This window comes from Cupressus sempervirens, chromosome 4 (assembly GCF_028749045.1).
Source record: "Cupressus sempervirens isolate cs-2001-9-10 chromosome 4, ASM2874904v1, whole genome shotgun sequence".
In the NCBI taxonomy this organism is placed as follows: Eukaryota; Viridiplantae; Streptophyta; class Pinopsida; order Cupressales; family Cupressaceae; genus Cupressus; species Cupressus sempervirens.
The window spans coordinates 663264683-663291839 of record NC_143121.1 but is presented as its reverse complement, the minus strand read 5'-3'; the positions used below and the strand labels follow the sequence as shown (position 1 = coordinate 663291839).

At 36.8% G+C, this 27157-nt stretch overlaps 1 protein-coding gene across 2 annotated transcripts in view; it reads left to right on the top strand.

Moving 5' to 3' along the window:
* LOC149563004 (uncharacterized) overlaps positions 1-27157 on the top strand; it is a 92509-nt gene that overhangs the window by 37852 nt on the left and 27500 nt on the right. For both annotated transcript variants that reach the window (XM_089826444.1, XM_089826443.1), the window contains exons 4-7: positions 22486-22564; positions 22690-22749; positions 25748-25875; positions 26006-26077. In XM_089826444.1, coding sequence (XP_089682570.1) covers positions 22486-22564; positions 22690-22749; positions 25748-25875; positions 26006-26077 — 339 coding nt within the window. The remainder of the gene's footprint in view (positions 1-22485; positions 22565-22689; positions 22750-25747; positions 25876-26005; positions 26078-27157) is intronic.

The window sequence follows — 27157 nt, the reverse complement described above, 5'->3', positions numbered from 1 at the left end:
TCCACTATATCGGAGGCCCATGTAACCCTGGCATACTCTGCTATAATCAAGTGTCGCCAATCCTCTGATATCTGAACCATAAGAGTGATGTGTGGCCTTCGAGAAAGAGCATCTGCAACAACATTTTGAGTTCCCTTGACATATGAGATGTCAAAATCATATGCCTGCAACTTACTTACCCACTTTTGCTGTCGATCATTCAGGTCCCGCTGTCCCAAGAAATGCCTCAAACTGTTATGATCAATTTTAATACAAAACTTGCTACCCACAAGATATTGTCTGAATTTGGCCAAAGCATGCATGATGGCCAACATCTCCTTATCATATATACTGAATGAACGCTCGGGGCCTCTGAGCTTCCTGCTCTCATAAGCTATGGGGTGCTTATTCTGCATAAGTACAACACCTACTCCCTCTCCAGATGCATCACATTGAAGCTCAAATGGCTTCGTGAAATCAGGTAATGCTAGAACTGGGCACGTAGTCATTATCTCCTTAAATCTCATAAAACAGTCCTGTGCCTTCTGAGTCCACACAAATTCCCCTTTTTTCAGTAGATCTGTCATGGGAGCTGCATGTCGTGAGTAGCCACTGACAAACCTGCGATAGAAACCACATAAACCAAGGAACCCCCTCAACTGTGTAAGGTTCTTTGGTGGAGGCCAATCAACAATAGCGCGAATCTTTTCAGGATCCATCCGCACTCCATCTGCACTAATAATGTGTCCCAAATATAACAGCTCGGTCATCCCTAAGTCACATTTGGACTCTTTTGCATACAAGGACTCCTTTTGTAAAATGCTCAACACTGTCTCCAAATGCTCTAGATGCTCCTGCCATGATCGGCTATAGATCAAAATGTCATCAAAAAACACCAGCACGAATTTCCTCAACTGATGGTGGAAAACTCTGTTCATAGTGGACTGGAAAGTGGCAGGTGCATTGGTCAGACTGAAAGGCATGACTACAAACTCAAAGTGCCCACAATGACATCTGAAAGCAGTTTTCTCAATATCCTGTTCACGGACTCTGATCTGGTGATATCCTGTTATCAAATCAATTTTTGTGAAATAACAAGCCCCATGCAATTCATCTATCAACTCATCAATGCGAGGAATGGGATACCTGTTCTTAATGGTTCTCTTATTTAATTCCCTGTAATCAACACACATCCGAAGAGTTCCATCCTTCTTTTTTACCAAAACAACAGAAGATGCAAAAGGTGACTTACTTGGTCGGATGTGCCCCATAGCTAGCAACTCCTCGATGGTCCTTTCGATCTCATCCTTGAGTCGCTTTGAGTGTCGATATGGTGTGATCATGATAGGCTTAGCACCTTCCTCCAGCTCAATAATATGCTCAATGCCTCTGTCCGGTGGCCTGCCTGGTGGAATCTCACTGAATACCTTTTCGTACTTAATCCTCAATTTCTGAATATCAGGATGATATTCCGTCTTATGTTGCTCCTCCTGTGTAGGTGTCAAAGTACAAACTGCTGCCCACTCTATATCATTATGCCTAGTTAATCTCTCCAGCCGCCTAAATGAGATAGTCCTGATGTCTCCATTACGGATAGCCTTAAGCACATGAGTCCTACCATTCACTTCGAATTGTATCTCCATATCCTCTAGTCTCAGGGTAACCACCTTCAATGAATGTAGCCACTGCATTCCAAGTACTATATCCATGTCACCCATGTTGACCACATGATAGTCCGCCTTAAACTCATAGTTGTTCAGGCGCAAAGGTAGGTCTCATACCATCCTGTCACAACGAAGAGTGTATCCATCAGCTACCTTGACTCTTAGTCCCACGAACTCCTCAGTAAAGAGTCCACGCTTCTCCACGAATCGTGCATCAATGAAATTATGTGTGGCACCTGTGTCCAATAATGTAATAACCTTCTGCCCAGCCAAAACTCCCCGAAGTCTGAAAGATCCCTCTCTCTGGATACTAGACAGTCGTGCTTCCTGTAAATGTAGCTCTATTCCCTGCTGTTGCCCTGCATTGTCTATCTCCTGCTCGCCCTCTGCTTCATTAGGATCCTCATCATGATGTTCTGAACTATCTGAATCTGAGCCTTCGTAATAAGCCCACATTGCTCGGTTGGTCTTCCCTTTTGGCCTCATAGGACAGTCATGGCCATACTCATACGGGCCTTTGCAATAGAAGCATAGCTTCTTCCTACGCAAGTCATTAAGTGTCTCCTTGTCCAACCTCTTACTTTCCTCCTTAGGTAGCTGTGCCTCTCTATGAAAGGGTTTCCTGTCCCTATCTTTTCCTAAAGGGAAACTCTTTGCCTGGAATTTATTTTTAGAAGCTGAAGAGGAATCCATGTCACGAACTTTCTTAATGGCTTCTTGCAAAGTGGGAGGGTTGAGAGCTTTAATCCACCCTCTCAACGGATCAACTAGCCCATCCATAAATAAAACCAATAGCCTCCGTTCAGATACATCTGTTACTAACACTGCAAGTTTCTGAAACTCTGAAATGTATGTTTCCAATGATCCCCATTGTTTAAGCTGAGCTAACTCCTTGAAATGGAGTTCTGGATCCTTCTTATCAAAACGTTCAATCAGTCTCTCCGTAAACTCCACATATGAGGTAATGTGTGCATGACCCATAGTGATCATACCATGATGCCACCACTCGTGTGCTAACCCATCCAGGTGAATTGCTGCATACTTAATAGCTTCTTCCTCAGACATAGGGTTCAATTGAAAGTATGTGTCAAGTTTTTGAACCCAAGCTCTTGCTGTAGACTTCCCCGAGCCATCATAATATGGTAACTGAAGTTTCCCTACTTTCTTTCGTAACTCATAGCTCTGAGTCCTGTCATGTCCACGGGGCATATGCTTCATCCGCACATCCATATACTCTCTAAAGGTGATTGCAGCTGTAAAATCTGGACCTCCTGCTTCCCAATCTCTCCTCAGCTGATCCTGTATGTCAGTGATCTGGGGTTCTGGTACTGGCTGCTCTGGAGCTCTAGGAAGGAACGTGGGAATCATAGGTCTCGAACTCACTGTCCTAGCTTGCTGGGGTGCATGACCGAAATTGTTCCCAGTTTGTTCGCCTCCATTATGTATCCCATCCTGATTATTCCCATTCTAATTGTTACCATTCTGATTATTTCCTCCACCTATGTTAGCGTTCAACCCCATTTGACGAGCCATCATAAGCTCCATTCTCTGATTCTGTTCCTGTGCTCTTTGTTCGGCTAATCGCTGTCCCTGTGCCAAGGTGTCTAATAACTGTAAAAATCTTTCCTCTTGCTGATCTGGACCGGCATTCCCGCCTCTATCCATATTGTAGTCGTAGTCTTGATCAAAGAATACCTCCCCTGTGTCTGTATTATTGGATTCTATATCCACCTGTACAGATGAGCTAGACTGTTCGCTCTGCAGGTCTGAAATCCTATCTTGTCTTGCTTTGGTATTGCGGAAATTATAAAGCCTCTGTCGCATGCTCATAAATGTTCTGATTTTAGTGTTTTGACATTTCGTCAAACACTTTCCCTCCTATCCAGCTGTTCCAAATTCCCTATAAGACCTCCACAGGATGGCAGGACTTATAGCTCTGATACCACTGTAACGACCCTTACTATAAAGGCCACTAAAACCCTCAAACTGGACTTAGGAATATTGTCAAACAGTTGGCATGTAACCGAATAAGGCTGCAATATTACTAATTGTTGTACAACAAAACCTCAATATATGATGCCAATAATGTATGAACAACAATTCCAGATTATAACACTACCAATCTAAGAGATAGATGACAATATGAAACTCAAATATGAAGTCCAGTGCAATTCTGATTTTATGACAGCAAATAGAACTGATTACAATGAGAGACTGTCACAACTATGCACTTTTAACACATCAAGCTCTTGACAATGCAATGTTATGACATGAACAATAACCCAGTTCAGATTTGGAATGCAAATGACGAAACTTTTACAACAGTTATTAATGACTGGAAATAACTATTTATGCAATGACAGTGTTGACTGTTCTAATCCAAAACATGCAATATTTTGGCAATCAAAACTTCAGTTTGTGCACCTGGAATAGCTCCAATTTTGCCGGATATGAATGCTGAATTAATGCCACCCGAAGACCTCACAATCTGCCCCAAACCAACTCACAAAATTGCTGCTGTTGCCTAACTGACAGGGCCGTACAGGTACGGCCTGGTACGGCTGCTAGATAAAAATATTGCAGCGTTTTTTGTCACTCCAAAAGCAATAAATCTGGGCGCCTAGGGTTGCTGAATAACCCCCTAAAATATGAAATTCATCCGTCAAGCCAATTAGGAGTTATGAGCAAAAACGTGGGTCCAAACCCTGGACTGGCAGTCTGAAAATAATGCACAATTGTGTCTACAAACCCTGTTAATCAATCCACAAATGCTAGGGCACAACTGAAACCGTTATTCCAACCAAAGTAAACCTTTATAACTGAATCTCAATGAAGTCTAAATGAGATGGCTGAATTACCAACTCCTCAAATGCAACAATTCAGGTGATATTTCACACCCTCAAAGTCGCCAATCCAAGGGAGTGATTCGTTCCCAAAATCAAATAATTTGCAGACCCAAGAGACTACAAATTTGCTCCACAATGGAAGAAGTAGAAGAAATCTTAAATCCAAGCATGTCCAAAATGAGAGGCCCAACCCTCTATTTATTCACTTTTCTAAGAAGTTGCTAGAACTTCTAGAAACATCCTTTATAAAATCTCATTATAATGCACTTTTTATAATAAAGTAATTTTATAAAATAAAAAGTGCAACTCAACTTAAAATTATAACATGTAGGCCCCAATAACACATAATAATAAAATATAACCTCTTAACACTTCTTCAAGAGCAAGATATGACCATCTGATCCGCAGAATTGACTCTCTCTCCACACCATTTGCCTACGAGAGTCTGGAATAGGCGAAATCCATGATCAATGTCATGTCGAACTAAAGAGGGGACATTACATTTCGCCTCCAATACTGGGATAGAATCTGTAAAAATATGGTAGAATGAACTACAGATACAAGTCATTTGAGCACAACCTGCCACAATAGAAATCTTCTCCTACACAATATTAAAATTCTCAACAGAATATTAGAGAGAATTTAATCACAATCTTCCACCAAATCACGGTACATGCATAGATTCCCAAAGCCTAATCCTGTATGTTCACCTGTTACTACTCAACACTCCTTGATTCTGTAATCTTAAGGTGTGAAGTTTGTCTCAGCAACGGCTCAAATAGATGTGGTTATGAGATATGCCTGTCTTCTATCTGTATGTTCCTTTAAAAACTTCTCAGTAACCACTGTTCTTTGCTCCTCTTATTAATTTCAATTGCAAGTGTTGACCCAACCTCCCAGCAAATGATAAATTAGCAGCCACGATACGAGACCTGTCACGATGCAGAGAATGAATCTGGATTTTAATTGTGTTTACTGTTTTGCAATGCAGCTGTGTTAAAAACAATTACAGACCCATTATGATAAAAGTCTCAGTCTTTGGCTGAGTGCAAACTCTCTTTCATTGTTGCAATTTCTTCTTTGGCTTCCCAAACGGTTCCTATATGGTCCTGATGCTTATGGCACTTCTCATACATAGTAATATGGTGGTGTGAAAGTGAAAGGTTGCTTCATGGCAATACCCGACATAGATTGGTCCAGCCATTATCTGACACAGATTAAATTGCCGACATTAGACTTCAATTGTTGATAACCAAACTATTTGCCTGCAAATATATATTACCCACCATATTGCACAATATTATAATATACGTGCTTGTTCCTTCATTCCATAGCTATGGAAAATGCTTTCACTGTTTATAAAGTTTCCACTATAAATTTTAATATGAGAGGTGCTTTAGTCCTGCTGACTTAAGGAAATTCCAATTAGTCATAGTGCAAAAATTTGACCAAAAATTATCACAGTTCCCCACCACAAAATGTTGAATCACATCGATTATGAGATGTTCAACAAATATGAGTTCCAACCATAAGGCACTCTAGTAATATTATTAATGTTGCTGCACCACTAATGTTATTTCCGTAATGAAAATCATGGTAATATGCCCTGTTTATCAAGTGACGAAACACTTAAGTGGTCCATAACAAAGGTGCTTTTTTGATCCAGCGCTCCCCACACTCAGCTCAAGATTTCAGACTACAATCACCCAACATTATATAAAATCTTTGAAACCTTGGAATAGAATAAACCCCAATAAATAAAACTTATGACAATGATAGAAATCCAGCAAATTTTAACGGCTCCAATTACGAACTTGGACAATTAAAAATAAGCTTCCCCAGTCTAAGTTCAGACCTGAGATTTACAATATTCTGAATATTAAATTTTTTCTTTTCTGGGAGCAAATAGAAATTAACCTTAGATTTTTTTTCCTGCAAATGCTTCACCAATTTGGCCCAAAGTGAACTCATAAAACCTCACAGGTTGGCAAGAAAACCCGCTCTGATACCACTGTAATGAACCAGACTTCCACCATTGCTCTTATTCATTAAAATCTTTGGACGTTGATTCTCCAATTCAAATATTGGTTATTTGGCCATTTGAAATATCCCTAACCGGATATTTACTCTTTTTCCCTCAAAATAACATTTAGATCATAAAAAACATGAAACTATATCATAAATAAAACCAGCAATGTAAACTATAGGAAATAACCCAACTGATAGTTATCTGGTTGTCTCCTCAATCTGATATTTAGCACTTGAATACAGGTAGATGTATTACGAAACACAATAGAAAATCCGAAGATTTACCATAAGATATTAACCCGTTCTTCTTATACTAGTATTCAAGATTAAAGCATATAAAATGCATTACAAACCAGTAATATAAAAGACCAGAAAACTCTTAGACAACTCCTTAGAACATGTTATTGCAGTTACAACAACAATACAATAATTGACTTCCGACATCCAATCCTAAATACAGTTTAACAGTCAGATTGGAAAAACTTAAGAAAAGAACTTGGTAGGCACATGTAGAACACCTGAATTAATGTCTCCCTGGACAATGGGTTTGTGTCCACTATCTGCAGGCACGAGTGGTTATGTCCTCATACCAGCTGAAAGTTGAAGCTTTCCAAACACTCTCGCAAGAGAGAAATTGAAATATGAAATAATAAATCAAGCATGCCCAACAATGAGCCTCTTTCCCCCATTAATACACAAACTAAGAATCTTCGACTCCCCTCTGGCTTTTGTCCTATTCCCTTGTGACTCTTCAACTTCCCTCTGATTATTCGTCTTATTCCTCCTTGACCTTTTGCCCTCTTTATAACATTAAATTGATCTTTTAATATTTTGATTCTATGTCTCAGAATCAATTTTAACATTATATTAAATAAGGCTTCAATATTTTTAATGTCCCAAAAAGGGGACATTACAAATCTCCCCTCCTTAAAATTCCTTGTCCTCAAGCATTCAGTACTAGTATCCCATATGAATCTGCAAGTAGCCTTGTAGCCCAAACTGAAACCAATTCCAGCCACACTGCGAAGCAAGATGTCACTCTACGATCTATCTCTCAACTAGATCCCTGGATCCCACACAACTCTTTAAAAAAACTCTGCACCTGTAAATTGAACAACTCTGATCATCACTGATACCACTGAATCCAAACTCAAACTGAGTAGAATCACAACAAGGTCCTCAACAAGGCAAAAATACCTATGCTCAACACTTGGATCTTGAACCCTATTGTCGTAGCTAGCCGATATGATAAGATAGAAATGTATCAGTGAACTATGCATAACCCAGTAGATGATGACAACTCGACCTAAATAGATAATGTAATAAACAAACCGCTCAAAAACTGAGTGTAACACCCTAGGCGCAACAAATACCAAACTGTCATCTTCAATCTGGAGAATCTCCGAGTACATAGGTGCTATGAATAAGAATGAAATTGAAAGAGTATTCCCTATGATCAATACATCACCTTCCTCAATACCACACAAAAAACTACCCAAAGGCTGATGTATGCAATCTAACCGACTCCTGTATGGTGTGAAATCATTATTCTACTAGGACTGATCCAACGACGAACAACCGTAGTCAATTCACCACTTCCATCCTGTGATCCATATTCCTTGCTAAAAATCGTACCAGGATTCCATACATCATCTCCTTCATGATGATCAAAAGGAGAGTCCCCGTTTACCTCAAACAACAGATTATCGGAAATCCAATCAGCATCAACTTCAAACACGGGGCTATCGATGAGCTGAAAGTGATCTGAAACTTTGGTACTTGATCGCTCGGGGCAATTATCCAAAGCATATGTGTGCTAAATGCTATCAAGTTCATCAATTACCTCTAGGAAATATTCCTGCTTTTCTTTATCCTCCTGCTCTTAAGAGTGATTCGTGATCCTAATCTGATTTTCTGCTTCTTGAAGGGAAATCCGAGCATCATTCAATGCCTCTTGTGTTTCCTTAAGCTCTCTATTGAGTTCCTTAATCTTATGCCTCTTTTTATTCAGCTGATCAACATGTGTTTCAGCAACCTTAAGAATATAATCCTTGTCGGAAAGCAAACATAAATAATTTGATTTCATAGATTCAAGGGCTGTTTTGACTACCTGCATATCAGCAACAGGCCAATCTCCTTCTGAGCCTTCCTATAGAGATCCTCAACCATCCTGTGAGTGCTGTCATAACGTACCAAGGATGCCACAACCATGTGTTCACTAACCTTAAGCTGGTTCTAAGGCATGCATCTCATTATTGTCATGTTGAAGTAGCTCATCGTCTTGTAGTGTCATCTTGGATTGTTCCTCTAAACTTTTAACATGTGTATAAGAAACAAATGGTGCATCACCCAAAGACTCCAACGTGATATTACTTCGAGTACAATCAGCCTCGTCAACATGTTTGTCAAAGCTAACCTCCAAATCACCAACGTAGAAACTTGTATGTTCCTTATCCATAGCTGGAACCATCTTATCTACAATTTTCCCTGCATTGGTCTAAACTTTTTTAGCCTCCTTTTCGTTATTACGATTCCCACAAACAAGATCGGGTGGACTAGTGTCCTCACATGTGGAGCAAATCTGTCCCTGTCCTCACGTGTAAACCCTTCAAGTTCTTCACTATCAGCTGCAAAACTTTCTTCATCACCACATCATTGTAGGCTGTTGTAGGAGATGTTATTCGCATAATCTCATTGAGACATGAAGCAACCACAAGGCTAACCTGTTTCTCTGGATGCTCTATAAACCTAAGCTGAACTAATGTCACCATTGAAGGTTGTAAAGCCCAATTTAAGAGTCTTCAATCTGCCTGCTCTACATTGGTCAAATAAGTTTCTATCCCTTTCAATTTGGAGAGAACATCATTTAGGATTCCATGTGTTCTAGTTGCAACCCAAGTACGTATAGCTGACGCAATTGTTTTTCTTTCTGCAAGTTTCTCATCTGTTCACCATTAAAGGTGTCATTAAATTGTGAAGAAAACACTTGATTTTTCAGACTTTCCATGACCGCTTCAATTACCTGTCTTTTGCTCAATTAAAGAATGTATTTGCTCTTTGCTATTTCTTGTTGATGACTCAAAGAGAATTAATATCTTTGTGCAACTATTCTTCATGATGTTCTTAGCTCTGTGCCTCTGTGTTTCTCAGACTTGTAGATAAGCAGTTCATACTGAATGATATAAATCATAATATGGGAGGTTCACATGAAACCTTTGACCATTACTCGAGCTTATGTAGGGCCAAGGGATGGTGACTATCAAAGTTGCACTACAATTGGATGCTTGGTGTATTTCCTTTCTCCATCTTACTGAAGATGGTTGCTCTGCAGTTGATGTGCCTATGTTGTAAATGCCAAATGGTAATTCTGCTCGTATGACTTTGATTGAGAAGCCTGCGATGTACCTGCCTTAATTTTCACCATAGTTCTTTTAATACCTGTCCTGATTGGTCTCTGGTTTGCAGAGTGCTCTTCTGCATGAAACAGCACTATTTTTCCCCTAGTAATCACCAATGATTTCAGATTGTGGCAGTCTCCCTAATGATATAGTGATCAATATGAATTGGTTGGGGTTATTCCAACATATACGCCAAAATATAATCTCCAGGCTCCTACAATATAAGATACAAAAAAAAACTCAGGTTTTCTATATACTAGACAACTCTCCTGTTGTACTAAATTCAGGAAGCACTATTATTTGTTGCAATAGGCATATACTCTTGACTTTGAGGATGGCCTAAAGTTCTGACGAGACTCTGGTAACCAATACCTTTGCACCCTCAGTTCTTGTATCGCTAGACTTATTGGCTTAAACATGGCAACCCCCGTTTCAATGACAATCACACATTTTTTCAAAAATATATAAAATCTTTGGCCTTTTTTAGGATGTTGAGTGTTCCATTGTCTACAGGGAATTTTGTAGCATTCATCTTATGACAATTCCTTTTGTTCGCAGCTTCAAGAAAATGTTGTAAATGTACAAATAAAAGGTTTTAATCACTCCCTCTTTAATTTGTAATATATTGATTTATTGAACTCTTAGGACCTACAAAAATTTCATTAATATCGGTCTCCAAAAAGATTTGATATTTAATATCTCACGAGAATGTCAATTACCCAACAATAATCTATTCTGGCTTCCAGACATTACATGTTACATCCCAAATTTTGCCCTAATTTTTAATTTGATCATAACTATTTTTTTAACAAATTATTTCTGTTCATGATCATGTGAAACGAGTTAGTTATTTATATAAGTTTTAATAACTGTTGATGATATGGCTGGTAATGAATTATTCTTTTCATGATCATGTGAAATGAGTTAGTTATTTATATACGTTGTACTAACTGTTGATGAAATGGTCGGTAACCTATAACTGTTATTAGATGATTAGCAGTTGTTGATTTAAATTAGCGATTAATATGTTCTATTTTGAATTACCATGGAATTAATATTTTGGCGAGAATGTTTTACATGGGTGATTGTAGGAGAAGATTGAAGAGAGGGGAAGCATTGCTAAACGGGATCATTGGAAAGGGATGTTCGTTTGGTTTAGTCATCAGGATTGACACTTCCTTGGAAAGGATACGATGACTTGTCCATAGGTTACATTATGGGACCCGCATGAGCTATTAAGGAAACAATATAGGAAAAACATAAAATAATCTAAATTAAAATATAATACATACCTTAAGAGATTGTTTATTAAGTTTTATCATATCATTATAATAAACAATTACATATGAACACATAAATAAAAAAATGAAATGGCACCAATAAATTATAATAATATAATCTAATGATGTTACCTCATCAATATACTTATGTGAATGTATATAAGAACATATTATAATAAAAAAAAAAAAATTCCAACTCTTCAACTCCTTTTTTTTCCTTAATTCTTTTCCCTCTTTATTTTCTTCTTTTTCAAATCGAATTTATGTTTTTGAAATTGAATGTTCATCTTGGAAACCGACAAAAGTCGAGGAGTCTCGGCTAGCCTTTAAGAAGCTGTGAATTGACCAAGGCAAACATCATTCCCTCTTCTTGTCTGATACGTCTACTTTCAAGCCAAGTATAACCATTTTCAGCTAAAAACAATCTTTTCGATTTCACAAACCAATATTGCCTTGTTCTTTCCTTAATCCACCAGTGTAAGAAATCTGCAAGACAAGTCTCAGCTAGCGGGTGAAACAAATATCCAACCAGAGTTCCGGCCAAGGATAGGAGGAGCCACGCCAAACAAATCTCAAACTGCTCTTAGGTCATGCTTTCGTGTTTCTTAATTCTTTTCTTTCCGAAGTTTAAAACCATCTGCAGCCGGCTTCACATTGTTAGGATTGAGATTTATACACTATATGTTTCATATTCCTTCTTTTCTGAAGTCTAAGTCCAACTGCAGCCGGATATGCATTGCTAGGACTGTGAATAAGATAATACATGCATTTGTATATCATGAATCTTCTTTTCTGAGTAGAAGTTCAAATACAACCAACTATACTTTGTTTGAAAACAAATACCTTGCTGTTAATCTCTTGCAATCCCATAGAGTCAATGGGATCTTCTTAGTATTACCTCTGTGAAATGTAATATTATTTATGAATTCAAATGGTAGCTGTAGCAATTTAAATGATTATATGAACTAGCATCAAAAACCATGCTATGACAATTTCTGAACAAAGATCAAAATTCTATAGATTCTCTAACACCTAGGAATTCACCGAAAAAGATGCCATGAAATGGTGAAGAGGTGTAAAATAAATAGAATGATCATAATCTTTTAGGCACCTAGGATTCACCGGCAAAAAAAAAAAATGGTGCAAAGGTGGAGTTAACTTGCAAGAACCAAGAATGAAATCAGATATGTTTAACTAAGAAATGGAACACTTAATAGCTCATGCTTGTCCTGGAAATGGAATTTGTTGTCAAGTCGAGTGGTGGTGATCGGGTCCATGCACCCATCTTAAATCCTTGGCCAAAGTAGTTTATAGGCATATGTGCCTTTCTATGATCACTTGATGTTTGTAGACGTTAGTTATATAGGTATAACTGAGTGGGCACTCAAAACCACCCAGGAACTCAGATGGTTGGACTGAAGAACATCCCAAGCTCGATCTCAAGGTAGGGAGGGCCATTCTAATATGGTAGGATGTGTGGGGATAAGTGTGGTCTGAGGTTGGGAGGTTAAGCCTATGCCAATGCTTCTCCTCTTACCAATGCCAAAGCTTGCACAACCAGATAAAGGATCTTTCGTTATTACTGTATGTTTTTCACTTTTTTACTTATGAATCTTTTAGCATGAATATAGATAGTCTTTTTATTTCAATTAGGGTAATTAATTGCCATCTAAATTTGAATAAGAAATTGTATATTTTCAATTAGGTATGAACTCAGTTAAGAAAGATAGTCGTTACTTTATTTTTCAGCTGAATATGATTTTAGTTAGGAACGGTTAAAATTGTTTACATTGTATTTATTTATTTATCATTTTCTCTATTTCGGCTGAACATGAAATATAGTTAGATTAGTAATAGTTGCTTATCATAGTTATATTCTGTTAATGTCATGTGAAATGGAATCAATTACTTATTAAGTTAGGAGACAATAGATCTTTAGGTGTCTTCAAATTGGTTATGAAAATTTGATTGCTACATTACACTCATGCCCAGTGTTGAAATTCGACAATGAACAATTATTTGTCCTTGTACAATAGTCATATATTGCCTATTTGATAAACTCAAACACGTGGCATCCATCTTCAATTCAAATATGGACCACAACCTTTAAAAGTACAATGAAAAAATTTCTTGGTAATGCATCCACAGAATAATTACTGTCTCCTTCAATCATACGTGACAATTTGGCACTCAACAAAGACCCCCGAAAAGTTCCTATAATGTTATAATCCGTTTCTATTGGTATTGGCAATTACATAGCATAAAAAGTCGAATAATGTTTACTTTTCACAAACACCTCCACACGACTTGAATTCTATTACAACAAACTCCTGCCAAAACTTATTGACGCCCAAGAACTGATATTCAAACTTAATTGACAACGACACTGATGACAAAAGTTGTGAAGGGTTGGGCCTTCCTGGAAGAGTGAAGTTGTGCAAAAATGCTGACCGTTATTATTGTCGTGAATGAGGAATATTATGTAGTAAATACCTTTAGAATAGATGAACCTATAAAAGCATTCCACCTACATTACATACACTTGCATTTTGTGCAAAGAGTTCCCACTTGGAGATGAAAGTCACCATTTAGGCTCCAACAATAGTAGACCAGTCGATGACAAGTTATGGTGGATACTCGATGCCCTTCATACACCACAAAGAACTACTTCCATCATTACTCTGTCTTTGACTCGTTAATATCTCAGAAACGATGCTATCCTCCGACTTCTTCCCTTGAATATTGTTATTGCTCCAGATTGCACCTTAGAGGAAATTCAAACTGTTGTTATAACCGCACAAAACCTATTCGCACAATCGAAAAGCTTCTCTAGGCAATGAAACGTCCTCTATAATCTTCAATCGCCGGCCTCCGCACAACAATCCCTAAGCATCACGCATGATGAGAGCAATCAAAGATATTGATTCCATGGCCTTATATTATTTGTCGCACAAACATTATTCAATACAATGATATTCTTTGCCCAAATGAATTAATATTTTAATTCTTGCTAGAAATATCTATTGCGGCACATTTGAAGTCATTTGTTACAATATTGCCCACGATTGTTAAACAACCCTGTAACTCTTGCGTTCGTATTCTCCTCCTATCGTTTCACAGAAACCACATACTTCAATTTTTAATGTCTCCAGTTCGAAAAATTACTCAGCAAGGTCCCACAGAGTAGGCACTGTTCTAACTTCTGTTGGTCGCAGTTAATGCCTTTCTTATTTCTGCCTAGTCTTATGACTATAGTCGGCACATACACTCTTCTAAGCTACAATATTCTGCACGATACCTCTCAAAACTGCATGACAAAGCTTCCAAAGATATCAATTCTTTCCCAAGGCAATATAGTCACTGCAGTACTTTTCAGAACTCCCTCAAAATAAAATTCAATATCTGTGTTGCTTCTCCTTGAGTGCAATATTCACAATAATCTATTGCAGACAATTAAAACCCTAATTGTTGAATCAACATGGTCTACGAATATTTCATTTCTGTAGATTCAACCCTTTAGGATGGCAGGATATACGACTCTGATACCACTGAAATATCCCTAATCAGATATTTGCTCATTTTCCCTTAGAATAACATTTAGGTCATAAAAAACATGAAACCGTATCAAAAATAAAACCAGCAATGTAAACCATAGGAAATAACCCAATTGATAGTTATCTGGTTGTTTCCTCAAACTGATATTTAGCACTTGAATATAGGCAGATGTGTTACGAAACATAGTAGAAAATCAGAAGATTTACCATAAGGTACTAACCCGTTCTTCTCATAATAGTATTCACTATTCAAGCATATAAAATCCGTTACAAACTAGTAATATAAAAGACCAAAAAACTCTTATACAACTCCTTAGAACACATTATTGCATTATACAACAACAATACAATAATCGACTTCCAACATCCAATCCTAAATACAGCTTAACAGTCAGATTGGAAAAACTTGAGAAAAGAACCTGGTAAGCAACATGCGAAACACTTGAATTGATGTCTCCCCGGACAATGGGTTTGAGTCCCCTGTCTGCTGGCACGGGGGGCTACGTCCTCATACTAGTTGAAAGCTGAAGCTATCCAAACACTCCCGCAAGAGAGAAATTGAAATCTGAAATAATAAATCAAGTATGCCCAACAATGAGCCTCTTTCCCCTTTTAATACACAAGCTAAGACTCTTTGACTCCCCTCTGGCTTTCGTCATATTCCCTTGTGACTTTTCAACTTCCCTCTAATTATTCGTCTTATTCCTCCTTGACCTTTTGCTGTCTTTATAATATTAAATTGACCTTTTAATATTTTGAGTCTATGTCTCAGAGTCAATTTTAACATTATATTAAATAAGGCTTCAATATTTCTAATGTCCCAAAAAGGGGACATCATACTATTCCATTCCTTGATAGTCATTTTCCCCCCTTATGTGACATTTGGAGACCATGTATAAATAGGTCATCATGACCTCTGAAAAGTCATGCCCGTTAGATGAATTTGATTATATTAATATTGATTAGAGTATATTTAGTTGGTTAGAAATTATTTAGTCTTGATTAGGGGTTATTTAGAAATATATTTTAATATTAGTAAGAGTGTCTTGTTTGTCAATTATATATATTGATATATAGATTGATAACAGTGATATATGATCAATATTTTGTATTGATAACATGTATTATTTTAATCTAATATTAGAATAAATATATTTATTAAACAATAATAATAAATATATTCATTAGTATTACGACTAATTATTTCATTTATATATACATTCATTATCTCTTTATTGATCATTTTGGGCTCATGACAAGCACAAGCAGCTCTTGGCTCAAAAAAGTGAATGAATAATTGTAGAGCACAACACCGTGCTTAGTTTTGAAGAAAGATTTAATAAATTGCGGAACACAAAAACAATTCTTGGTTTGAGAGAAGGAAAGAATAAAGCATAGTAGTTGAGAAAAAGAATTCTTTCTCTTCGATGATTTCTTATTACTTTCTCCACGAAGCAAATGAAATTCTTTCTTGAAAGTCACGGGTGCAGCAAGATGGAGTTAAAATATTCTAACTCCACCATGACCCTTCAAAGATTGAATAAGCATCTCAATATCTAGCCATGGGGTGATCCTTGAGCTGCATAACCTATACTCTTTATGTGTATAAATCTATGCATAGATACATTTGATCGTTTAACTTCATGAATGTTTGTATGTATATATACCTATTCATATACATACACATTTATGTAGCTCATGCATATATACATACATACATGCATACATTTAGGTACTTATAAGGCTGATTGAAATAATTGAATTCCTTAGATTATTGATTCAATTTTTATATAATAATGATGAAGGTTCTCTTCAATATTGATTCAGTTTGATTTAATTAGAGAAAGGTCACCTAACCACAACACTGGCTAATTGACAACTAGCGAACAAATCTTGACCCTATGATTCTAGGGCACTGAAAAACCCAAAGTTACTTATTTCTATGTCCTAGACCAGATAGGAATTTTGACCTTTCCTTGTGTTTGCACCCCTCTCCCTAATGATACTCTCCCTCCTACAAGAGCGATCTAATATCTTGCATCTACTTAGGCACACAATATAGTTAGAAATAGTCTTCTTATCATAGTAGGTATCAATAAAATAAATATTAGTTACTAGAATTTCCATCAAAAATTCCATTAAGCCATCAATAGACATATAAAATATATTTCAAATAGCAACATCTCGTCTTTAATAATGCAATTTAAACAATCATATAAAAAGTTCATGAAGGAGGTATGTAACAAACCTCATCATGATAGTTATCATAATGGATTAAGAAGGCATTCTAAATTGAAGGCCTTTGTAAAGGTTATTGCTCATTGCCAAGAGCACAAGCTCTATTCATGGTGAGCAATAGCAAGTAAAATTCAAATAGGACTTTCTAACTTTGTATTATAGCAAGAAAGTGAAAAGTCAACGAATTTGTTTTAACATTTTCATTGGTATTGGAAAACTTGACAAGAAGTGAGTGTTCAAGTTGGTGGCTAAGTATGTAAGGCAATCACATGTTCAAGTTTGCAGTCTGCCATACCAAGGTTGACAAAGTAGTGTAAATTTTGTTCTTTAACTCAAGGGAATTCAAACTATATCTTTGTATAATGGTGGTACATACACTAGAGGTACTTGCTAGTCTACCATCAACTATAGTGGGAACTAGACCACTATCTCTGATAGGTCCATGGACTTCATAGGAGTATTCAACATACCCTCAATGGGCAGCATTGTAGGGAAACTTGTTGAGGATTCTCACTAGCATGGGGAAAACCTCATCAAATGCATGTGTAGGAAGGACCCAACATAGGAAGAGAAGGATAAAATAAGGATTTTAGAGAGCCGAGGACTTAATAAAACTTTTCTCGCCACAACGGAATGGTAATGCATATTTGAACCTCATGAAATGTGGGTTGATGGGGCTAGGTGCGCATTAGACATGGCATTTTGGATGATAGATTGTATGCAAGATTTAAGCGTTGAGAAAGTATACAATTGGGCATGAGTGTTGTCTGAGTGGATACATGAGTCTATGTGCCTTCAATGCAATGCCTTCTACATGACCCAACATGCTATGTGGTTACTTCTTAACATCATCGGCACATAGGTACCTCTAGATGTTTGGGGAAGATTCCAACCAATTAAACTGCTAGACACTACATCGTTGACAATATTTTGTTGGTCAAGCCTTGGAGTCAAGGTCGGTGGTGAGAAGTTGACAAATCTTGGAGCATAATTGTAGAAGAAGAGGAAGTGATAGGAATAGGAACAAGAACAAATGGTGAGAGTTGTGAGTATAAGGCCATTGAAATGTCATCATTAGGTACAAAGACAACCCTCCTCAATATGCCTACTCTTGAGGAGGTTTTTGTGGCAGTTGATGTATCGTCATAGATTGAGTGAGTGGATAATCCATCACATCCAAAAAACATGCCCATATGTACCATCCACTATTGCACAATTGCCCTATAATTTTTAGTGTTGTTTGTTATGAATTGGACGACCTTTTCAAGGCTCACCATATTAATGAGTTGTATGAGGATATTAGCATTGTATCTTTCAGTCTCCCCCATGACCTATTGTCTTAAAAAAAATCACCCCATTAGGAGATATTGCAATGACATTTTTTAGGTTTTAGGAATTGGGTATAACACCCCTTGCAAACTGTGGTGCACTTGGTAAACTTTTTAATGTGGCTAGTCTCACTAGCATGACACAACCTTTGGTACCACATGGGTTGGGGGAGATTGGACCTCACAATCTTGTGCTTTACTACAGGAAGCTCTTGCCAATTTAGCGAGGCCCTTGACCCAACAATGCAATGACATTGATTAGCAGTCTATTATTGCAATTTTTGAACTCATAAAAAATGGACAACTATTTTGGACCACTTATTCTTGATTTCTTTGAATGATGCCTCTATGAAAGCTCTCTTCATCCAATAAGGTGGTACACCTTTCTCATACCCAAGGCTAATATAAATAACATTTGTATTGGAAATTGCTGTGACCATATCTCGCCAATATAGTATTTAACAAGATGAAAGGAACTTAAATGCACAAGCCATGCTCTCCTCAACTACCTCTTTTGCCTTATTTTTGAAGTGGTTTTTTTCAATAGGTCTCTTTTATGTGAGAGAAATGGGTTTTCTTTTTCTTGGGAAGAGGGTGGCATGAAAGGATGTGCGCCAGTTTGTTGTGGTAAGCCACTAGGTGGTCTTTGCAAGGCATTTTTGGAAACAACTTGCACTCTTTCCTTCGATTTATGTGAGAGAAATGGGTTTTCTTTTTCTTGGGAAGAGGGTGGCATGAAAGGATGTGCGCTAGCCTGTTATGGTAAGCCACTAGGTGGTCTTTGCAAGGCATTTTTGGAAACAAGTTGCACTCTTTCCTTCGATTCATTATTTATTATGTCGAAATCCTGTTGTTCCTTAATATATCTTATTATTTTTTGTTTTAGAAACCTTATTTGTCTTTTGACAAATTCTTATTCCCAAGCTAGAAATAATGTACAAATAGCTTTCATTTGATTGTATGAGCTCTAATTTTCATTTCCACATTGGGTACAATTTGAACAATAACTCCCACCACCAAGAAGTTGTTAAAACATGGTCACATGTTATTTAGTAAGTAGCACTATGTCAATTTTAATTGAGCTCTTTGCATGTGGGACAACCAACCTAGATAAGTACAGGCTAATCCATCTGTTAAACCCTCTTTTTTTGGCCATGAAATGAACCTCGTAAGTCTCTAAGATATTCTTGTTCTGGAGTTCGTGGACAAAGTTTTAGAAGAGGAATTTTTGTCTACACATGGCTCTGATTTGCCTCTTAAACCATCAATGGCCAATTAATTTTGAATTTGGACATTTTGGTAAAGGCAAATTGACATCTACTTTTGGAAATGATTCAAAAATCTACCTAGGTGACCATGGATTCTTCATTGCAATTTTTCGCTCTAACAAGGATTGAGATTTAATACATTATGATCATTATTGATCCTAGCATCAACACTCATTGTTACTAAAGCCCTGGCATCTAGCCTTCAACCCTTCTTTTGAATCTTTAAACTTGATGCAAATCTGGGTTAATCTATAAAATCTTCTGCTACAATTTTGGATCAATTCCTGTTTTAAATTCATCAGAAACTCAGGTATTTTCTTGGTGGTTGATAAAGATACTCCTAATTTTTTTTTGTACGACTTATGCTTGATTTTTGGTAGAAATAGCCCTCTTTAAAAAGTTTCTTCAAACATAATTTCATGTTGCTGGTTGGACTTGGACCCTATTATTAGATTATGAAGGACTTCCCTTATGTTGTAGAGGATGTTTTGAAATAGGCCATATTGTGGCAGCATGTCATCTCAAAAGTAAAACAGTCATGGTGGAAAGATGCTCTTATAGATCACCACAAGGTTGGAAACAAAATGTTTATTCAAGATCAAGAGTGGGTTTTCTCTCTACATCAAAATCTTCCAAGAAGAATGATTCAACTCCTCAAGGCCAGCAGGAGAGAACAGTTGCAATTCCATTGGTAGCTTCGTTAAAGAATTCTGAGGTTCCTGGAAAATACAAGGATCAAAAGAAACATGCGGATCAAGCAAATTTGGACATTTCTTATCCTTCTGTTGTGGCAGGTTCTACAGATGACAATGTGCAGAAGCATACGAAAGATTTTGTTGTCATTCACTCTCTTGTCCCCATTGTGAGCTGAAAGAAAGCTTAATGCAGTCTTTTTGACACCTTCTGTCATCTTTTAGTGCTAGTCGATTTTGCTTGGCTTTTCCTTTGTATCGTTTTCTTTAGTTTTAATAAATTTTTAGATGGTCTTTCTGACTTCTTACCATAGTTCCAAGAATCACGGCGATTCATGCGATTCACGCGATTTGGCGATTCGATTCAAGCCAAACGATTTTTTGTGAATCGGTGAATTGAATCAGCGATAAAGGGTTTATGAAATAAGTTACTCACTAAATTTCAAGGGTTTTTTAAATTTTCCGATTCATGGCCGATTCGATTCCGATTCATGGCCGATTCACGATTTGATTCGGCCTTGCCGATTCCGATCCGATTCCGATTCTTGTTACTTTGCTTCTTACCTAAAAAAACTAACCTAGAACTAATCATTCTATACGAACATTAAAGAAAAGAATATAACAAGTTTACAGCCTTACAAGTTAAAAAAGGCTTCTTAACCTCTATATAATGTAAAATAAGTTAAGAACTAAAAAGCTCAAAACTTTAAGAAAAAAGAATTGTATTTTTTTGAATCTATAGGAAGTTCTTCAAAACCTGGGAAAAAGTAGAAGATTTTTTTTTGATAGGAGGAAAAAGTACAAGATTTACTCAAATTTGAGAGAGAAATATTTTTTTGGGTGCAGCTGTTTCTCTTCTGTATCCCTCACCTTCAAAGAAAACAGTAGTAACCTTCCAAAAACCAACAATGGCAGCTTGTAGGCAAAAATATTGTTTTTTTCACTAATGCTTGTGAAATCAAGAAAAACAGTTTTAAGGCAGAATTGGATATCTTTTGGGATTAACAATGTTTAAAACTGTTTTTCCTCTCTTTTCAAGTGTGGTTGCACTGCAGGTTCTGGGTTCACACAGGGTCGGTTCTAGCCACTCTGAGATCTTGGAGTGAAACCTGGGTTCTATGCTGCCCATGCTGGCCCGGGACCATACCCATATGGATAAAGGATAAAGGAGTACCCAAAGAACCCTGCAAATTGGATTTACACATTTATAAATACGAGTATTTGCTTCGCATTTGATTTCGATCATGGTAGGCACTATTTTTGACTAATCTCCATTCTTTGGAAAATAGATTGGGATAACAATAATTCACCTCAGGAAGAGGGTGTTTTTCTTTTATATCCTAAATATATTATCCTGTGCAGGAGATGTTTTGCACCACCTTAGGCCGCTCACCTTATCTCTTTACTAGCATGGTAAAGAAATGCAGTTACATAGTTGTCATCTTTAGGACATGGGTGGTTAGTTTACTGTATTGGCATTAACCATTTGTGAGGTACTGCACAGGAAGTTTGACTAGCTATACAACTGTCCCATACAGAGTGAAGTAGCCATATACTATGTAGTTGACTATGAGTTTAGTCAACGTATATTCCTAGTGTTTAATGGTTTTGCATTTAACACTAGAATCTTTCTCTTTTTTGACCATTTATTTCCAGTGCGGAGGACAGGTTTGTAGTATATTTCCTACCCTTTTCTTAGAATTGTATCATTAAATTGTTTGCACACATTGATCCATTTATTAGTTTGAATACTTGGTGGTCAGAAGTCGTATTTTTTCCTAGCTCTTCCATTCCTTGATATCAGTATCTTGACACTTCTAGTGTTTTTCATTGTAGTCAGTCATTCTGTTCACCTAAATCACAACCACAAATAAATTGTTTTCCTTCATTGATAAGACAATGTTGTACAGGTATCATAACCACAGATAAAGGATCCTGCTTTGTGTTGTGAAAGAATTTGAGGGTTATGTGTGCTAATGAAAATGTCTTTCAATATTGATCTTGATAATTCACATATTTAAGGCATTCTTGAAACAGCTATAACATTGTTTGCATACAGTCACAATCTTGAATCCTTAGGGGTGGAATTTAGTGGTTATAACATATCAAGGCTTTTTTAAAATTTAAGTTTTTGAAGATTGAGTCCAACTCTAGATTTAAAATAAAGTAGAAAGTAAACTATTTCACGTGATCTTATTAAACTTTTGCAGATTTGACTACTCTGATTCCTACATATGGTTGGAATTTGAACATGCTCCATCAGACGACAATTTAAGGATAATTGGCAGCGTAATTCAAATACAAATTCCCTTTACATTTGCATATTTAATTGTGGGAATTTTTCACTTATAACTTTTAAAGTTAGCATTGGAAGCATGACGTTGCTTATACTAGACATTTGGTATTGGATGCAGGCATTACGATCTTGGTTTACACTTGGTCATTTAGGTGGTTATAATTCAGGCAATATTCAGGTTTGTGCATTTCAGTTCTTTACTTTATTTGATTTTCTGTCCCTTGTTTTTGAATGTTTAGTTGCTTTAATACTTGAAAGAAAGAGATTTTACAGCATTTTAAATCATTTAAAATTAGAATGAATTTTGACTAAAATTTATTATAGGATTACTCCATGTGATGATTGACATACTTGTAAATCCGTGTCAACCATTTTGGCATTCGTTTGAATATAGTAAATGTGGAACATGGATTTTTGTCACAGCATTTTTTTCATAGATCAGGATTATGTCTTGCAACAATTTCCTGATATCTCATTAGCCTTCTATGTAGAAGGTCTGCATCCTGTTGTTGATCATAATACTTAACGACTTTGAAAATATCATTGAAAATAAGTAGATCTTATAAAGTTTGTTGTTGCTCTATTTTTTCCAACAATCTTTGTTGCTCTATTTTTTCCAACAATCTTCTATCATCATAACTCCCTGGCATAGAGATTTCCTTTAATGATGTAATCAGGTCCTGTATTGGCTCAAGCTTTGTTTTACTGCAGTCTTACAAATCCAGAACTTTTCAAATATAATCATATTAATACTGCCAAAACCATTCTCATCATTTATGGTATTTCTGAACACTCTGTAGAGGTTTGTTGCTTCTCCAAGATTAACATGTCCACCAAATTCCACACCGTTTAAGCTTCTCTGTAGGATGAAATGTTGAGGATGTTAATGTCAGTCTGGATGTAGGATCTCAAGATTGACCTGTACTTTGAGCGTTTCTTTAGATTTCTTGAATGCTCTTCTCAAGAGCCAAAATTGTAGAGTATATCAACATGCTCTTGATCAATTTGGTTACTATCTTGCTGCAAAGTGTTTTTAAGATTTATCATTTTCCAAAACATCAATGTCAACATCTTTGGTGTGGATTTATTTACCAGCTTCACACATTGTGAGGGGAGAAACGATGAAGGGTTATGAAATATATGGCCAAAATTCTCTATTCGGACCTCATGTGACTGGGCATACAAGCTGCAAAGAAGGGTTTAGATGAAAATTCAATTCAGCTAGAATGTAGAACAGATTGAATGCTTTCATATGACTAATTAGGGGCCCAGGGCTACTAGCTGCTTCCTTTTTATAAATGTATGAAAGAATAATTGTAATGCATTGCCATACAGGTGTGTTAGTTTAGGAGCAGCACATCTGTTTATGTTTTGTTGATATAGTTCCTCTCTTTTATTGTTTCCTTAGAAGTGTAGAATATAGTTGACACTGTCAGAGTTGCATAACATGATTCATGAAGAATTAGGATGCCCATGTCTTCAAAGAGAGGACATAGTTGGAGAGGAGTTAGGATGTCATGATACATCCGTGTATTCTAGAAGAGGAGTTAGGATGTCATCATATTTCTCTGTGTTCTAGAAGAGGTGGGGAAACTTTTGGTGAAGACAGAAGCTAGCCGTCGCTGTTGCTTGATTCCATCCAAGTCGATCAATAGAATTGATAGAGGTAGGGAAACTTATATTGAAGTCAGAACTAGCTACTGCTGTTGCTTGATTCCATCCAAATCAATCAATAGAGACAGGGAAACTTACGGTGAAGACAGTAACTAGCTGCTGCTGTTGTTTGATTCCATCCAACTTGCAAGGGAATCAATAGAATTGATTATTTTTTGAATGGTGCACCAAGTAGTGGGATGATTAGTTTTGCTGCTGGTGAGCTGTGAGGAGACAAGGGCTTGCCCCTCTATGCTTCTAAATACTTGGATTGTCTTGGCAACTCTAGTCAGACTATCTATGGTCATATGGCGTGAAATGATGTTATTGCACTGCTAGTAGATCTAAGTCATAAATTGTATTGGATAGGAACTTCGTGTCACAAATCTTCTCACTTGTTACAAACCCTTACCCTTCCTCAAGACATGGCTTATCTTGGAACCCCTATCCAAATTATCCATAGTTATATCAATATGAGATGAAGTAATGCCATTGCACTACAAGTGGAGCAGCATCACATTTACTTTTGGATTGGTATTCCTTTTCATAAATCTTCTCAATTATTGTGAACCCCCTCAATACTTCTCTCAAATTCATAAGCAACGAAGTGACCTCACTGCACTGTGAGCAGATCAAAATCACAGATCCTCTCGGATCAGTGTTTTTAGGATTCCTAGTTGTAACTATTCTCAGTTGTTACATATGAATTATGAAAGGACTTCACAATTTAGAGAGGAGCAAATTACATGTTTAGTAAGAAGCAGACAATATTGATTATAGACCTTGATTAGATAAATTGACTAAATATGGTGCTATTGTACCATACCAAGGGTTGACTTTTTGATGATGGAATATGACTATTTTCGCAAGCTGCATTAGCTTGACTTCAAGATTCCTTTAGAAATTTCTCAAAAGCAGATGGTTACACAATGAAGATCAACTATTTCATCTTCCATAGTGATTTTCTTTTCTCATGCAGCTTCTACCCATCTACACATGCATTTCCTAACAAAAGTAGAGAGGGCATTTTCCATAGTCATATTTATGCACGTAAGAAGATTTGTAGTAGTCATTTGCTTAAGCAAATGCATCAACATGGACCTTGGCATCACATCACATCTGCAGTCTGCACCCATATTCATGGTTCCGCTCGCGTCTCTTGAGGTTCACCTGATGTTTGCTTAGGGAGATCCTGCTTGTATTCTGAGGTTCTTGTAATATGGACCTCTCTATATAAAGTTGCTTTACAAGATGAACAATTAGTAGTCCTGACTGTTCTTAATTTAATGCCAGGTTGTTTCTACAAAATCTTTTGTTTTGCAGTTTGAGTTTTGCCTTTTGTTTTCTTTGATCTATGGAAAATACTGACTTACTAGCATGCACACAATGTTTTATATGGCCTTATGATACCCATTGGTTTTGAAACTTTAATTATTATTAGTACTTTGATCCAGGTCTGATGCATTGTTAATCTATTTTTAACATTATATCCAGCTTATCTCATATAATGCAGATTTTTGCAGTTAACAGAGTTCCCAGTAGATAAGCAGCCAAGTTATGATATTGAGCAAGCAAATATACACACGGAGGAAACAATTACCTTTGTAAATATTGGAGATATAGAAATTCAGGACAAATTGGCTAGGATTTGGTAAGAGATTCATCTGTCATTACATGACAATTTGTTTTCTATCAGTTCTATGGTTTTCAGTGAATATGCATGTATTGAATGCCCATGCTTTGAGTTAGTAGTTAATTTTTCATGTGTGTGCACTATGCAGGGTGGATATAGGAAATTCTGATCCGTTGACATTGGACGTGTTAATTAACGTTCTTAGATCTTTGAGCTCAGAGTAATTTTTACACCTTTCTTGCTCCGTGTTTACATATGGTTTCACTTTTTGGATCTTAGTTATGAAAACTTGCATAGTTCATATTTTTTTACAACACTTATGTTTAAACTTATTTTTTATGTTTAAAACCTTGCTAGAAGCTTTATTGAACGTCTTATGGCTTTAGATCTTAATGCTTGTTATATTTGAAAAAATCTAATGTCCTACCCATAGTTACACCGCCCTAGGAGACGGGGGGACGGAGGGACAAGTTTTCGAGACGGGGGGACAGAGGGACCTTGATTTGGGGACGGCGAGGGGATGGCGGCGGGGGATGGGGGGGTGGCGGAGGGAGCAGGGTGTATATACTATACATATGATACTTAAAATGCTAGTTATGAAAAGATGTACTACAATTATACAATATAAGATACATAGATGTAAAAAACTTAAACATTGAACATTGCACTGAAGTTTTCAACTAGAACATCATGATTCATGATCAAATAAGTTATAACAAACAAACAATGAACATTGAACATTGAACATCAGAAAATATTCAAAATAATAAATATTAGTCTATAAGACTATATATCAGTCTTCAGATCAATAGTATGAGTATCTAGATACCACTATCTAATAGTAATCAATGATCATATGAGTCATGACTCATGACATAAAGATGATTACAATTAAGTATCATGTACCATGAACCATGATATCAAAATAAGTATATAATGCAAACAAAAACTACGAGTCTCCAAGAGTCCAAATCAAAATGCCAAATCAATGATCATCCCCTGGAGGTTGAAACTCATCGCCACTGGAACTATCAGTCTCTCCAAGATCAAGAGTTGAAAAGGGAACACCAACTAGCCTTGTGTTTGGATCTAAAGCATCCTCCTCATCAATCTGCGATGTCTCCTCAGGCTCTACATCCCATCGTGATGCTGGGCTTTCCTTGTACACACTTGTGGTGCGGTCATTGATACGCAACACACTGTGTACAGCCACTAGCTTCTCTGCTCTTTGAGAGGTAAGTCTATTCCTCTTAAGAGAGTAGATGAAGCTATATGTAGACCAATTCTTCTCAGAAGCTGA